At 28.2% G+C, this 15838-nt stretch overlaps 1 protein-coding gene across 1 annotated transcript in view; it reads left to right on the top strand.

The window, feature by feature from the left end:
- The window catches only part of LOC113381868 (transmembrane protein 184B-like), a 31411-nt gene extending 16005 nt beyond the window's left edge, over nucleotides 1-15406 (top strand). The window contains exons 2-7 of the mRNA XM_026620528.1: nucleotides 6356-6521; nucleotides 7634-7892; nucleotides 9326-9495; nucleotides 10640-10881; nucleotides 11789-11873; nucleotides 15201-15406. Of these exons, the coding sequence (XP_026476313.1) occupies nucleotides 6356-6521; nucleotides 7634-7892; nucleotides 9326-9495; nucleotides 10640-10881; nucleotides 11789-11873; nucleotides 15201-15406 (1128 nt within the window). The remainder of the gene's footprint in view (nucleotides 1-6355; nucleotides 6522-7633; nucleotides 7893-9325; nucleotides 9496-10639; nucleotides 10882-11788; nucleotides 11874-15200) is intronic.
- Nucleotides 15407-15838: the final 432 nt, after the last annotated feature.

The raw sequence follows: 15838 nt of genomic DNA, 5'->3' as shown, positions 1-15838 counted from the left end.
TCCTCAAAGAGATATTCCTTCGTTTTAAAGACAAAATCCACACGAAAGCTGGCGCCAAACCGATCGCTCTGGATCTACAGCGCCCACGACACTACGGTTGCCAACGTGCTGAACACATTGGGTGCCTTTAAGCCACATAATCCGCCGTATACTGCATGTGTAATGTTAGAATTGAGGAAACGAGCCGGCGAGTACTTCGTCGAATTGTATTACCGCGCTGACGGGGTAACAAATCAGTTGAAATTGGAGCTGTGCGGCGACACATGCCCCCTTGATAAAGCTTTGAGATCATATGCACACCTCTTGCCTTTGGATTGGGACCGCGAATGCAGTACTTCGACGCGCCTGTTGGGCCTCGTCGGTGTAGAAGGAGACAACGCTGATTTATTTGCAGCGATTGGCGTAGTAGCAGGCGCTGTTGTGATTGTCACTATGCTGGCCACAATCCTTTTGTTGCTAAATCGTAGGCGCACTGGCGACCAGCATATTTCCAGGCACCGATATACGAGAATAGATTCTTGATGTGAAGAAGTCTCCACAAGCGGTGTTTTGTAAACCTCTTGCATATGGAGACGTTGTGGAAGGAAAAAAAAATAAAATAAATATTTTCATTCTGGAACAACTTTATATATAACATTTTTATAATATTATATCAAACATTATATTAATGTTTTACGTATATATTTTTTAAAACGTTTTATTATGTCCTTTGCTGTTTTTACTGTATGTTAATATGCATTTATAATATTAGATTTTGTATAGTATAGGGATTTTGTACATGGTTTTTACGTGTTTCAATATTTTAAAACTAAATTTATAAGATTTTCCCATATTAATATCTATGCATATTAATAATTATGTATGATGCATTGTATGTAATACTGTCAGTGTACAATTGATGTAACATATTGCGATGTAATATATATTTTTGCTTTCATTGAAATATCTGGTTTTAATAGGAATGGATAATTTGAAAATAATTTTTTTTGCCTAATCGTAATGTTGACATAACTTAGCACCCATTGCATTAAAAATGTAAATCAATTGTCATAGCATATATATGTAGAATGACTGTTACAACAATGTTATATTTAATTTTTCCAATGTATAATTTTTGTGTAAGTTTTAGTAAGTTATTTTATACAATAATTGTTTTTGACGTAATTTAACACAGCATTAAAAAAACTAAAAAAGTAACTCGTTGTTAATTAAAAATGTTCTATCATACTCAAATATCATATTCGCAAACAGTCCTGAAAATATAAATTTACCCGATACATTTTATCTTACTTTTATTAAATTTGAAAGTCGTCGTCTTGATAAACATGCGTGATATTTGTTTAATTTGCAAATTAGCGGTTAATAAAACAAATCTGTAAAACAACTCATTATTTATTTAATAACAAAATTCCTGTAATTCATTATATGAATGCTGTAAATGCTTTTCGCATGGAATTTCACATTTATGTTAAGAAATTTCTTAGATTTAGAAAAATGGGTTTTTATGGCTGCTTTACTTGTCCGAGTAAAACTAATTTTTTAGTTATAAAAGCTCGAAATTCACGTTCATAAGAAGTTTGAAATCAAGTTTATGAATTGATCAAATAACACTTTTCCTTTTTGAAACAAGAGCAATGGTATATTGTCCGAAGGTAATCTAACAAATGTGCATTGCCGTAGTGAATTTTTTTATAACTAACTGTTTTTGCTGAAAATGTCACATACAAATTATGCTCGGTATACTTATACAAAATATATTGATACGGTCTGTTTAATTCAATATGTTATAAATTTGTGTGCTAAGATTCTAATTTTACAAGTTTTGCGAATCGTTATTCCTTATGTGCATGTGTCTTATGAGCAGAAATATTTTTTAAGTCGTAGTTTATGAAAATTCATCCGACTTTCCTCATGCATGTATCATTTAATATAAATTGAGATTTGATCTATTCATATTTTTGTACAGTTTATTAACAAATAATGACATGACGTAGTATGCTTACTAAATATGTATATACAAATTTAATTTACACATTTCATTAAAACTTAATTACCACATATTACTTTTTATTGTTTTGATAATTGTGAGAATTTGAACGACACTGAAGTTAAAATATTTGTGAAATACAATTATTAAGGAAGAGCAATATTAGTTATCGCACTTTTACTATATTTCTTCGAAAATCCGAACGCTGTACTCCACGTTACATATTTTATTAATGTTGAAGAAAGTTCTACATAATTACGATCAGTGAACTACCGTAACAGCACGAATTGGAATTTACTTACTAACCTCAATTTTTCAATTAGTTACATTAAATATATTTATAATTGCGCGAAAAATGACGTTTGCAAACTAGGATGCTTCAATTTGAATTTTAAACCAAGTCAGAAATTAGTTCAAAATTTCAACCAATCGTTATATCTTTGATGTGATAAATAGTATTTCTCACTTTTTTGGGTATGCTGCATTTGCATTTTCAGCTCAGAAAAATAATATTAAATATAGTTTCTTGTGAAAAGTTCAAGAGTGGTTCATATCATAATTAGAAGGTAAGTTCTCTATTTAACCGCGAGAGAATACTAGATAATTACTAAATTCGTATCAATTTTTTTTGACATATTTTACTGTTTATTTTGAAAATAGTTTTAGTTTTCATACAATGTCATGTATAATATTTCATTAAATTAATCCGGTTTTATTTTAATACTTCTGTAATATATTCTTATGTTAAGAAATAAGTAAAATTTAGTGCGACACAAAAGTGTGCGCACTGTTCGATGGGAGCGCCACAGTTAACTGGTTAAATGAAACTTATCCCTGTTTCTATAAAATAAAGTATTTTGAATTAGGTGTATTTGGCACTTTCATGTATGGTGCAAATTTATGGTAACTTTATAAATAAGCCGCAGTCGTGTATGAAATAGGTTTTCGCAGTTCGGAATGAAGGCATATTATCCACTGAAGCATATGACCCGACTCTTATAAAGTGAAATGTTGCGCAAAAGATGAATTCTCACGATACATCTATCCAGCTATACCGTATATTCGTTAAGACGAACGCTGGAGAGCTCTCTACACGTTATACTCTGATACTTTAGCATTATTCGACCTCTCGGACTCTCGAGACTTCATAATAAATATTCGATAAATCACAATGATGATATGGACAAGTATCTTCTCGTGGTAACCAACGAGTTAAACAAGAATGATTATACAATGAATCGATTTTAGTTTAGATTGTACAAACATAAAGCAAATCTTTATAATTTCTAAATACGTATCTAATATGCTTTATAAAATACACATTTTGCGTAAGTATATTTTAAATAATATCTCAAAGTAGTTTGATCTATTTATTAACAATAAGACAATTTTCCTAGGAATTTATAAAATTTTGAATATTTAAGTGCTAATCAAATTTATTGGTTACGTACTTTGTCAGAAAATCGAAAAAATGTTTTCTTCTTTATTTTTATATGTATGTATATATTTTGTTGAAATCAACCCCAAAGCTGTATTATTACAAATCGCTATTACAAAATGAAAATACGTGTACTTTGACTTCAAAATTCTATTATACAGAAATATTTGAAATATTTTTTGTTGAAATTTTATGAACGTGATTTTTATGTCTAATCAATGTTTTACATACATATTTCCGCAGCAGAGTTCTTTTTGTACTTGAAAACATATCTGATACTGGTATCTGATATCTGCTACTTGACTGTAGATTGGGATTTGAACCTGAAAACCTTGTGGGTACGAGGTTGAGGTTTTTAACCACTTGCGTGATGTATCCCCCGTTTTCTAAAGTATTTAATAGTGTTTTTCGGCATCTAGCAATTGCTATGTTAGATAGTAATCATACACACTTATTATAAATACCTAAAATATTGCTTTTGATGTTAGTGCTGGGCCGTGCATTATCGCGAATGTTAAAAGGTCATTGTATTGCTAACTATGAAATTAATGCAAAATTTATTATCAGCTAATGTGTATAGACATTTTATAGGTCTGTAATTTATTGCATTTGATAATTTTATCAATATGCTTTGTCTCCGGTGCGTAATAATACGCGACCGTTTTTATTTACCTGAGTGTGGTCATTGACTTGACACCGAACTATTATCAACGGTAGCGGTTCCCTATGAACTCATTTCAAGGTTCAATTTTAGCGTTGGAAACTATGCTTATTGATTGAACTGACATTGAAATACTATTGGAATATGAAATTTATTAATTACTTAGAAACCATCTTTTAATTTCCAATATTGTTTTTTAGTTGTTTGTGTATGCATGAAAAAGAATGTGTCAACATATGATGCTTTTATAAAAACACATTGTACACACAAAAAACACACACGCACAAATATATATATATATATATATATATATATATATAAATATATATATTTATATATATATATATATATATATATATACGAGGTGTGTTCAAAAAGTACCCGGAATTACTAATAATTAAATTTCGCGGGTCTGGAGTGTCTGATTGTCAAATTTTTTTCTTATTGTGTTGGTATACATGCCCCTAAAGTATGATGAAATTTTCAGCTATATTCACTGTTTACTTTGTCTGTGGTAGTCGCTAAGGTTCGACGTGCTTTTCTGAGCTCGGCGATTTTTACAATGGAAGAATTGAAAAGTCAAAGAATTTGTATTAAATTTTGCGTAAAAAATTAAATAAAGTGTTGCAAAGTGCAAAAATTCACCAGATATGGCTCCGTGTGACTTTTTCCTATTCCCAAAGTTGAAGAGACCCATGAAAGGACGGCGGTTTTCCTCGATTGAAGAAAATCGCTGAGAGTGCTCAAGGACATATCAAAAAGTGAATATCAAGGGTGCTTCGAAAATTGGAAAAAACGCTGGCATAAGTGTATTATATCTGGGGGGGACTACTTTGAAGGGGACCACATTAATGTAGACGAATAAATAAATATTTTTTGAAAAAACGAAAATTCCGGGTACTTTTTGAACAGACCTCGTATGCATATGTATTAAATGGTAGAATCTTGGATTTGTGTATATTTTGCAGAGTTTCGAACAAGAATCCAAAAGTAATAAAAAACAAGAAATGTTTTTAATAAACAATTTCTTTATTTATTTATTTATTTACTGTCGACGTTTCGGAACTAGGTACGTTCCATCTTCAGGACATCTGTCAAGAAACATGATCTTGATGAGATTTCAGCAAACAATATGTTTAAGAAAAGAAAATGGATTTTTCTTAAATAATAAATTAATTGAAAAACTAATAATGTACAGAAATGTGATAATATGATCAAAATGAAAATGATAAAAATAAATAAGTGGATTATCTAACAGGATATTAAAAATGATAACATTTTTAAAAGTTATAGAAAATTTTTAGAAAAGGTTAATGACAAAATTGAATTAATTACCTGTATGTATGAATATATCTTAGCACTTTTTTGTTACTTTTGGATTCTTGTTCGAAACTCTGCAATATATATATATATATATTAGGGTGGTCCTTAAAATGGTCATTTTCGAATTTCCTTGCTCCCAGGGGCTCAAATGGTTCCAAATTGATAAAAAACAATTCTCTGAAAGTTTTAGCTCTTAATATTAACGTTTAGATAGAGCGCAATTCAATCAAAGTTTGTATGGAAAGAGCATGGAAAAATTTTGAAATTAAAAAAAAATGTGTTAGGTATAACTTAGCGACAAATGAATGAGTTTTATTCATTATTTGTTCGCTAAATTACATTTAAAAAACATTTTTAAAATTTTTGAAAATTTTTCCATGCTATTTCCATACAAATTTTGATTGAATTGCGCTCTATCTAAACGTTAATATTAAGAGCTAAAACTTTCAGAGAATTGTTTTTTATCTATTTGGAACCATTTGAGCTCCTGGGAGCAAGAAAATTCGAAAATGACCCTTTTAAGGACCACCCTAATATTATATATATATATATATATAAGTAAAATAAAACATTAACTTCTAGTTATTTGTTGGAAAATGAACAATATATTTTTTTACAATAATTTTTCATCTTATCTTTAGCTTTAATATTGAATTGACGAGAAATGCATTTTTTGAAATCTCATGTATTTGCATTGTAGCAATAATTTTTTCAGACAACAAAAATTCTCATATTTTGAATTATAATATTTGTAATTCAAATATATAGACGAATTTATTTTGTTAGCTTATAAAATTATTGGTGCTTGACCATAGTGAGTGGCACACGTGCGCAATGATCAAAAATTTCGCTAAAAACATTCCACTTTCGGATCAAGGCCCTCTTTTTATGCTAAGTGTGGAGTTTTGTTAATACTAAATTTTTGCAATTGTCTTATTGTTTGCAGATATATCATCACCTGCGCTGGTACACTAATCCAGCCGAACAACGATGGATCGTGCGAATATTGTTCATTGTTCCCATATACGCGACTTATTCGTGGATCAGTTTGCTGTTTTTTAACAGCGAAAGCTATTACGTGTACTTCTTCACAGTCAGGGATTGCTATGAAGGTTTGTATTCGATTTTTTTGCCGCTTTACGCATAAATATAGCATTACAACATCTTTTTGCATTTTAGAAATGTTATTTTTATTACTTGCTGTGGAAATTTCACTTTTGATGAAAAACACATTTTTATTATGGAATTTTGTAGTCGCGTGAAAAAATGCAATTCTTTACTTTTGTTTCGCTAGACCGAAAAATTACTAGCAGTTGTTAATTAGTACATATTTATCGGTAACGTATCGAAAGCTGCAAACTAGATTTTTAGTTAAAAGCTATTCTTTGAAATTATATGTTGGGAATGGATATATTATGGCTTATTTTTAGATATGTATAATTTGTAACATGTGTAAATATACTTTACTGAATGCAAGTATACACATATATGTATGTGTCGGAAAATGAGTATTGCAAACAATATTGAGAGAAATAATATTCAATAAGTAATAAGGCACGCTTAAGTATGTAACTCACGGCATTATTACTTTGAATAACAAGATTTGACTTTACTTTTTAAACATAAAATTGTTAATAATGGGCGCGTTATTATGAACATATATTTTTTATGAACTCTACAATTAAATGAAAATATGTTATATATATTTTATCATATCCTTATATGAATTTTTCATTTCAATAAAAACAACTTATAATTTATACTGTGTTATTGGTCTTCATATAACGCCATAGCACAGTTTCCATACAGCATGATAGCAAGTTTCCATAGAACGCACTACGAATTCGTCTGGATTGTACATTAAATTCGTATTTTTTTATAGCACGGTCCACATACTACACGGTACACACTTGCTGTGTTAACAGAGGGTTGATTTATTTAAGTAGTAAATTTCATATACAAATAATATGAACCGATAGCAATAACGTGAAATAGAAACAAACAAAATTTCTACTTGATTTCATTTCAATGTCGATACAGCTCTGTACCCATCAGCAAATAACCTCATTGAACCCAAGGTTCAGATTGGTTATAAGAAATAAATTTAAAAAACGTCGATAATTGTCTAAATAAATTATTATCTTTTATCCAAATGATTTGACATACATATTTATTACAATAAATATTTTTTATATAACTACGATAAATATAATATATTCCACAGCTTTCGTGATATACAATTTCTTGAGCTTGTGCTACGAATATTTGGGAGGCGAAGGAAACATAATGAGCGAAATCCGAGGAAAACCGATCAGGTCGAATTGTCTTTATGGGACATGCTGTCTGGTTGGGAAAAATTACACCATAGGATTTCTGCGATTCTGCAAACAGGCCACTTTACAGTTCTGTTTAGTGAAGCCGGTTATGGCCTTTGTCATTATATTTCTGCAGGCATTTGGACATTATCACGATGGTGATTGGAGGTGAGTTAATTAAATCATTTCATAAATTTATACATTGCACATAAATAAAAAATTAGATACAAGTGTAGATATATCAATCGATTAATTGATATATATATATATATATATATATATATATATATATATATATATATATATTAGGGTGGTCCTTAAAATGGTCATTTTCGAATGTCCTTGCTCCCAGGGGCTCAAATGGTTCCAAATAGATAAAAAATAATTCTCTGAAAGTTTTAGCTCTTAATATTAACGTTTAGATAGAGCGCAATTCAATCAAAGTTTTGTATGAAAATAGCATGGAAAATTTTCCAAAAATTTTAAAAATGTTTTTTAGATGTAATTTAGCGAACAAATGAATGAATAAAACTCATTCATTTGTCGCTAAGTTATACATAAAACATTTTTTTTTTAATTTCAAAATTTTTTCCATGCTCTTTCCATACAAACTTTGATTGAATTGCGCTTTATCTAAACGTTAATATTAAGAGCTAAATCTTTCAGAGAATTGTTTTTTATGAATTTGGAACCATTTGAGCCCCTGGGAGCAAGGAAATTCGAAAATGACCATTTTAAGGACCACCCTAATATATATATATATATATATATATATATATATATATCTACGTAAAATTTAATATTACATCTATCCCCGCTTTGCACGGAAGATAGATGCCATAAAAAACGTGTAACTCGAAAAATTCGCTCTTATATGGAAAAACTGTGTTAATTAAAAACACTATGAAAAAGCCCTTTTTGTCAGTTTTTAATATGGTATATAACAAACGAAAAATAAATATTAATATTTTAATATCAAACACATTTAATAAATTATAATAATTTTAATTTACTGCAATAATAAAAAATAATTCTGTTATTTGCTCACCTTGAATAAATTTACGTTATCAATTATGTATAAACACTAATTAAAAACAAAGTTTAAAAATATTGATGATCTTTGCTTTGGTATTTCAAACGAACTAGGTTATACACACATAAAAATTAGTTTTGATCATATAACGGGATGTTCCCATGTTATCTACATATTTTTATCATAGACATAGACTACTAAAAATTTGTAATTGTAACATATAATTCTTAATGTTGTATTTTGACAGTAAAATAATGAAAAAGTTATTGTAGATATAAAGAAATTGTAGTTTAGGATTTTTGAAAAAAATATTTTAAATAACCGGATAAGACCTAAGGATAGGTGTATATTGTATATACATATAAATTTGATTATATTGAAACAGATCTAATGCAATTCTGGAGATGTGATTTGAATCTTTTATGTGCAAAATTATAGACTGCTGTTCATGGTTCAGAATGCAGAATATTTTAATAAAAATACACTTTGATAGTGCATACACAAAATATACTCAATACAATATTATTTTAATCACTTATATTATGCATAATGTCAATTAATATTTCAGTGCTGACGGTGGTTATATCTACATCACGATCATATACAATATCTCGGTCAGTCTTGCATTGTATGGTCTGTTTTTGTTTTATTTCGCTACAAGGGATCTTCTGACGCCTTTCGAACCAGTTTTGAAATTCTGCACGGTGAAATCTGTGATTTTCTTATCATTCTGGCAAGGTTTGTCATATCATATGTTTTTTCGCTTTGTCTGCAAATATAGCAATAATATTCTATTCGTGCATATTTATAAATCATTATCTGTTTATATAGTTTTGTTTATAAGTACTTTTGCACTACTTTACTAACTACGTTTATTTCAATATTAACAATCTTTGTTATTTAGCTTTATTATCGCGCTCACGTGATGAGATACACAATAAAACAAATGATAATATGGTGTTCTTTAACGCATATTATTACCACGTGTGATTGTTTAATTTGGCTTATTTAGTTCATTATGAAGTATTTAAGGTTATAGTATTTTTGATAGAGTATACTTACTAATATAATAATTCTGCTTTAATATATATTTTTTTTGTTTGATCGAAGCGTTAAGTAATCAAAATACATAATATATAAACTATTCTTGAATGAAATGCTTAATTGGTTTTTCTATGTTACTATGTTTTCTGTTTCTGTATTTCATGCGTCATCAGCTGTTTAGAAAATCAATTATTGATATTCATTGATAAGAAGTTACTTCTAACACCGTTATCACGCTCAATTATCATTCATTCATTTTATTTTTGTTAGCATATATATAATTTTTGAAAATACATTTCATACAAAATATATAAAATTTGAGTTATACTAATTGGAAGATGTAAATTTGAATTAGAATTTGAAATTGACAATGTCACCTCTATGCTAGTAAATATTTTCGATGCTATAAGATTTTTTGTAAAAATTTTTTTATTACAATGATAAGACCGCGACATGATTTGGAATTTCATGTAAATATAACAACTAAAATAAACAGTTTATTTGAATAGAAGTACAGTATATTGAATTAGTTTGGTTTAAATGACCATAACAGACTTTGTTTTTCTGATACGGTTTAATATCTTATTCTCTGATTATAGTAAAAGTTATTATTTCATGTAATTTGCCTTTGGATTTCCATAATATGTTCTCTAAAACATACTTTGAGCCAAAAGTTTTTTCAATTTGTTAATTAAAAAATCTATTGCAAATATTGTGTTTAAAAATATATATCTAAATATGAAATACATTAAAGATTCAATTCGATAATCAGTTTACAGATTGTGAATCTATTAACAATATTGTTTTTGAGCTATTAATAATGTGTAAATAAATTTAGGCGTAGCATTGGCCGTATTGGAGAAAGCTGCAATCATCTCACCAATCGTAGATGATTCTGGTTACCCGACATCAGCAGGTACAGTGTCGGCTGGATATCAGAATTTCCTGATCTGTATTGAGATGTTCTTCGCAGCCGTAGCGTTACGTTATGCCTTCCCTTACCAGATTTATGCACAGGGTTGTATTACAGATACGCACGGCAGGTCTGTCACTATGCAGTCAATCAGTAGCAGCCTAAAGGTTAGTAATGGCATTTGTTTTTAATTGAAATAATTATTAAAATTTCTGGATCGAAGTATGTGTGTATGTGCGCGTGTTCGTGTGTATTTGAGCCAAAATTTGACTTCTAGTCGACGTTTTCTCAAAAACGGCTTCTTTAAAAATTTAAAATCTATGTAAGGTAATTCCATAGGAATTCGCCTTTATTAGTTTACCACGAAGATCTGTCGAGAAAAGTGTAAAATTTTTGGTCTACGGTTTAATCAAAAATTCCGAATCAATTTTAAAATATCAAAAAATGTTTGAAAGATATCAATTGCAATTCAAGTGCTGAATATGTTTCCGGTAAACATAAGTTTGGCCGTTTCTTCGTCATTATTTTTTTTTTGACGATATATATATATATATATATATATATATATATATATATATATATTATGGGCCCAGGAAAAGTGATTTTAATTATAAAAATGTATTAAGATTGAGAATAATGGGCCACATCAAAATTTCAAAACTGAATTTTTGTTTATTAAGCCTGGTTATTTATACACATATTGGAAATTTTGTGTAAGTTGTATATTTGTTTTAGAGATTTTATCTTATTTATATAATAATCATAAATATCTATTAAATTTTTAATAATAAAAAATTATATTTATTAAATTGTGAAATACTAGTATTCAAAGCACATCAGTTGTAAAACGTATCATTATTTATATCAATTCATTTTTTTTTCAATAGAAATAGATAAATTATAGTATTTATTTTAAATACTTTTTTTACATTAGCCTAACAATACTTATGTAAAGGTATCAGATAGTAAACTCATTTACAATATAAAATTTTCAAACGTATGTTTTACAAATAATTTATATATAAATGTTTTCTGAATATTATCCTTTTATTCATTTCTACTCTTACTTTACAGGAAACAATGAATCCTAAAGACATAATGACAGATGCCATTCACAATTTCCACCCACAGTACCAGCAGTACACCCAGTACAGTTCTGGTAAGTTTTACTAATTTACTACAATGGCATGTAGCATGGTGCACTTTATTATTGTTGATGTTCTCAATTATTATAGCAGTACCAAAAATCAAGCTTGTATTACTCCATTCTTATTATTTCGTGATTTGTTGTCAATTGATCATAGTTTTGGATGATTGCCATACTTTTTTTTTAAATAATCTTTTTGAAATTATATATGTATTATAAAGTATGTTGTGAAAATTACATGTTTTTGAATTTGGTATAAATTGTCATTTGTGGGCAGTTAAAAGAAAGATTAAGACCAATTTTATATTAATTACACAAATATAAATGTTGCATTTATATTGTTGGTATTTATGCAATGTTTGTTTTCTCCATCTTCTTATATTTTTATGCTATTTCAATTAATTTCATTTGCTATTGATTATTTTGCCCATATTTGATTGGAATAATTATGCATCAGTATTATTAGTTTTTAAATTTTGAATGAATTAATTGACTCCATTCACAAATCATCATTTAGTTCATTAAACAATGCTGCACTATAAATATGTAAAGACACATGTATTCCAATTCCCAACTAAAAACATTGAGGACAATATTAAAAATGAGAACTGCACAAACAAGGACACCATGCGTTTATGCGTAGAAAGTGGAAGTTTTTCCAAAGGGCTCGACTGCATATGTGATATTTGTTCATTACAGAAGTGACTTCTAATCGTCCGTACGAGAAGCTTTGAAAGTCTCAAATGAATTTGTATGGGTGTTACTATTGGACCTGCCACTAAGTGCCTGCTTCACATAACTCTAGCTTCTCAAATAGCTAGCTCACATTATCCAATAATCAACTCTTGTAACAACCTCATTTTAGTTTATCTGATGCATGAGAAAAAGGTTCACAATCAAAATTAATAAGCAATTTAACAAATATGCAGTGATAATTATGAATGACACAATGTAAATGACTTTATTTTGATATAAACTCCATGTAGAATTTCACGTGGATTATTATGGGTGCTTATATTTATAGCTTTTTAAAATATTTGTTTTTGGCACAATTAGCCATTAACAGGTAAGTATTTTAAAGTTTAGATTATTTTAAATTAATTTTAAGTTAGTTAATTGACAATTTATCTGTAGATTATAGGTGTATTAAATTTTGTTCAATTTAAATGCAAGAATACATCTTATGACTAGTTTTACTTTTGTATTATAAAATGCTTTGGCTAATTAAGAGAATTTTCAAGCATTTACATAATTTGAAAAAATGTATTATTGTATATTTTATTCTTGGATTGATCTTATAAAAAGCATTACATTTACAATTAGTGCCTTGTGTGGAAAAAATGTGTGAATTATTGAGTACTTAATATTGTGCTTATACTTTTTGTTTGTATGATAAGAATTTCAAGTTTTAACTTAAATACATTAGCTTGATTATTATTGTGAACAATATTCTTATCATTCATTTCAGTGAAATTAATGAAAATTGTTGGATTATAATTCTACAGTTCATATATATTCACGAGGGCCAAAACTTGCCACATGTGAATGATTTGCCGAAGATAAATTTATGACAAATATACGATGCAATGAATAATATTAAAATAAACTTTTATAAGCACTGCATTAAGTATTGAAAATTCATGTAAAAATTTAGTATGATTGAAAATGTATATGGTTTACTAGTTAATTGTATAATTGCCGCACTATATTTTTAAATATGTATGATCAATTACTTCGAACAAAACCTTTTGTTGGATAGAATATTAATTATAGGTTAGAATTAGAATTTATCGTACTTACAACTATCTCTGATGTGATTATTAGGCTTTGAGAATTTGATTCTTGTTTACAAAATTTGTACCATATTTTTATTGAAATGACTCCATTCGAACAAATCTAATTTATGATTGTTATACTTTCGTTTTCTTTAATAATATAACTATTAGTCATATTTTTTAATTTTTATATTCTGTTCTTTACAAACTAATAAATGAACTTTTTTGATAAACTATTTTACTTGAGTTTGTACTATGTATTATACCTTTGATTTTGATATAATATCTAGACTTTTTAGGTAGAGAGCATGTTTTATTATGGAAATGGAAAAACCTGTATTATTTCTGTCTGAGGTAAGCTTTTTGAAACGCTTTAGCCTTTTATTATACTTAAAACATGTTAAATAGTATATATACATATATATATATATATATATATATATTTATTTATTTATATATATATATATATATATATATATATATATATATATATGCATGTAAAATCATTTTTACTCTTTGTGCATTACAAATTGCATGAATCACTTTAGTTGTAAGAGAATGCAATGCTTCCAGTTATTTTTTCTTGAAATGCTATCGTGATGACAATTTCTTTATGGTTCATGCTAGATGTAACTTATACAAAAATTGCAGAATTGTAAATGCTTATTTGGCATCATTTCTTCCTAAATATTTTGTTAAATTTCAGAGTTTTGGAAAGAACATTTTAAACAAGAAACACAACTTGGCATGCATTTTAGTAGTGTAGTATATACTTTTTAAATGCCATGTCTGATTTAGTACATAATATTATTAACAATGTAGTAATAATTTTGTATGCAAAACGTTGTTGAAACAATAATTGCGACATTTTGCTTTTGATTAGATAGTAAAAACTACTGTATTCTTTACATTGCAGTTTTCCAAATAATTCAAGATTTAAATACAATATTACTATTAATTTTTGTTATTAAATATTTTATTGAAATTGATAATTATTGAATAAAATATATATTATTTTGATGTAATTTATGTTATGCAAATTAAACAGATCGCAACTTGAGCTAAGTATATTAGTTTTGTGTAATTCAATCAAAATCAAGTTATCTGTAAAAATAATTTATCATTTAATTGAAAAAGATTGGAACAAACTTTGATATTTTTGATAGTCAAATTAACTTTAATAATGGTGGTTGTGCAGTTTTCTTTGCAGCACTTAATATATTGGCAGAGCGGTAGCACAATTCATTGTAGGTAAAGTTTGATGGAACTTAACAGCATAAAAAGCAAATCTGGTGAAGCATTTAGATTTTCAGTAAACACTAATAGTCAGCACATGCCAGCAAATTTCTGGACAAAACTTTAAATATGTTACGGTTTGAATTTTTTGGTAGCATGACTGGAAACAGTATTTAGTTTTTCATTTTGGTTTTCTGAGGATTGTCTTAAAATAACTAAAATCAAAACGCAGAATATTATTTACTATTGTAGAAATTCAACTCCTAACCAGTAGCATGTCACCTGTTTTCAAAAATTATCTAATTAATACTGATTTTTATCCCAACAGGAGGTGGTAAACATTCACGTGGCTCTCGAGTAGCTTCTCATGACCCTGATGAGCCAGTTTCAACAGGATATGGGCCTACACCAGGTGCAGATACAGAACAGCATGTTCAGAAAAAATCACAACCGGCCAATCAACGCGTGGCGACTATCAGCAACAATTATAATGAAAAGACTATGCTCTTAAGCTCAGATGATGAATATCAATAGACTGATTTTATAGTTAATCCAATCACCCACTCCCCATGTGTTTATAAATTATATTTTATTACATGTAGATAGCCGTATATAGAGATTATTTAGTGAGTGGCTATTGCGCGTACCTGTCATTATATCAGGAGAGTTGGTATATATTTTAGATTATTCAGAAATGGAGTAAAGCTTTAAGCTTGATTCGGATTTTCAGTGTAGATATCAACGGTTGGCATTTTTGTAAAAAAATGGAATTGTTTTTATTATGGAATTAGGTCTAAACAAATATTTTTCACTTTATATGGCATTTTCATTATAACAACTTCTTTATGATTACTTAATTGTTTTATGCTGACTTGCTGTTAGATATGTGTAAACTAGATATTGGCTTTTAATACTTTGCAAAGGATTTTTCTTTTTGTAATCTTTAAAGATGTAAGAGATCCTTCT

Source organism: Ctenocephalides felis, unplaced genomic scaffold, assembly GCF_003426905.1.
Source record: "Ctenocephalides felis isolate EL2017-DRISC unplaced genomic scaffold, ASM342690v1 CF-g0.4_SCAFFOLD_03147, whole genome shotgun sequence".
Taxonomy (NCBI): Eukaryota; Metazoa; Arthropoda; class Insecta; order Siphonaptera; family Pulicidae; genus Ctenocephalides; species Ctenocephalides felis.
This window is presented reverse-complemented; position numbering and strand designations above follow the sequence as displayed.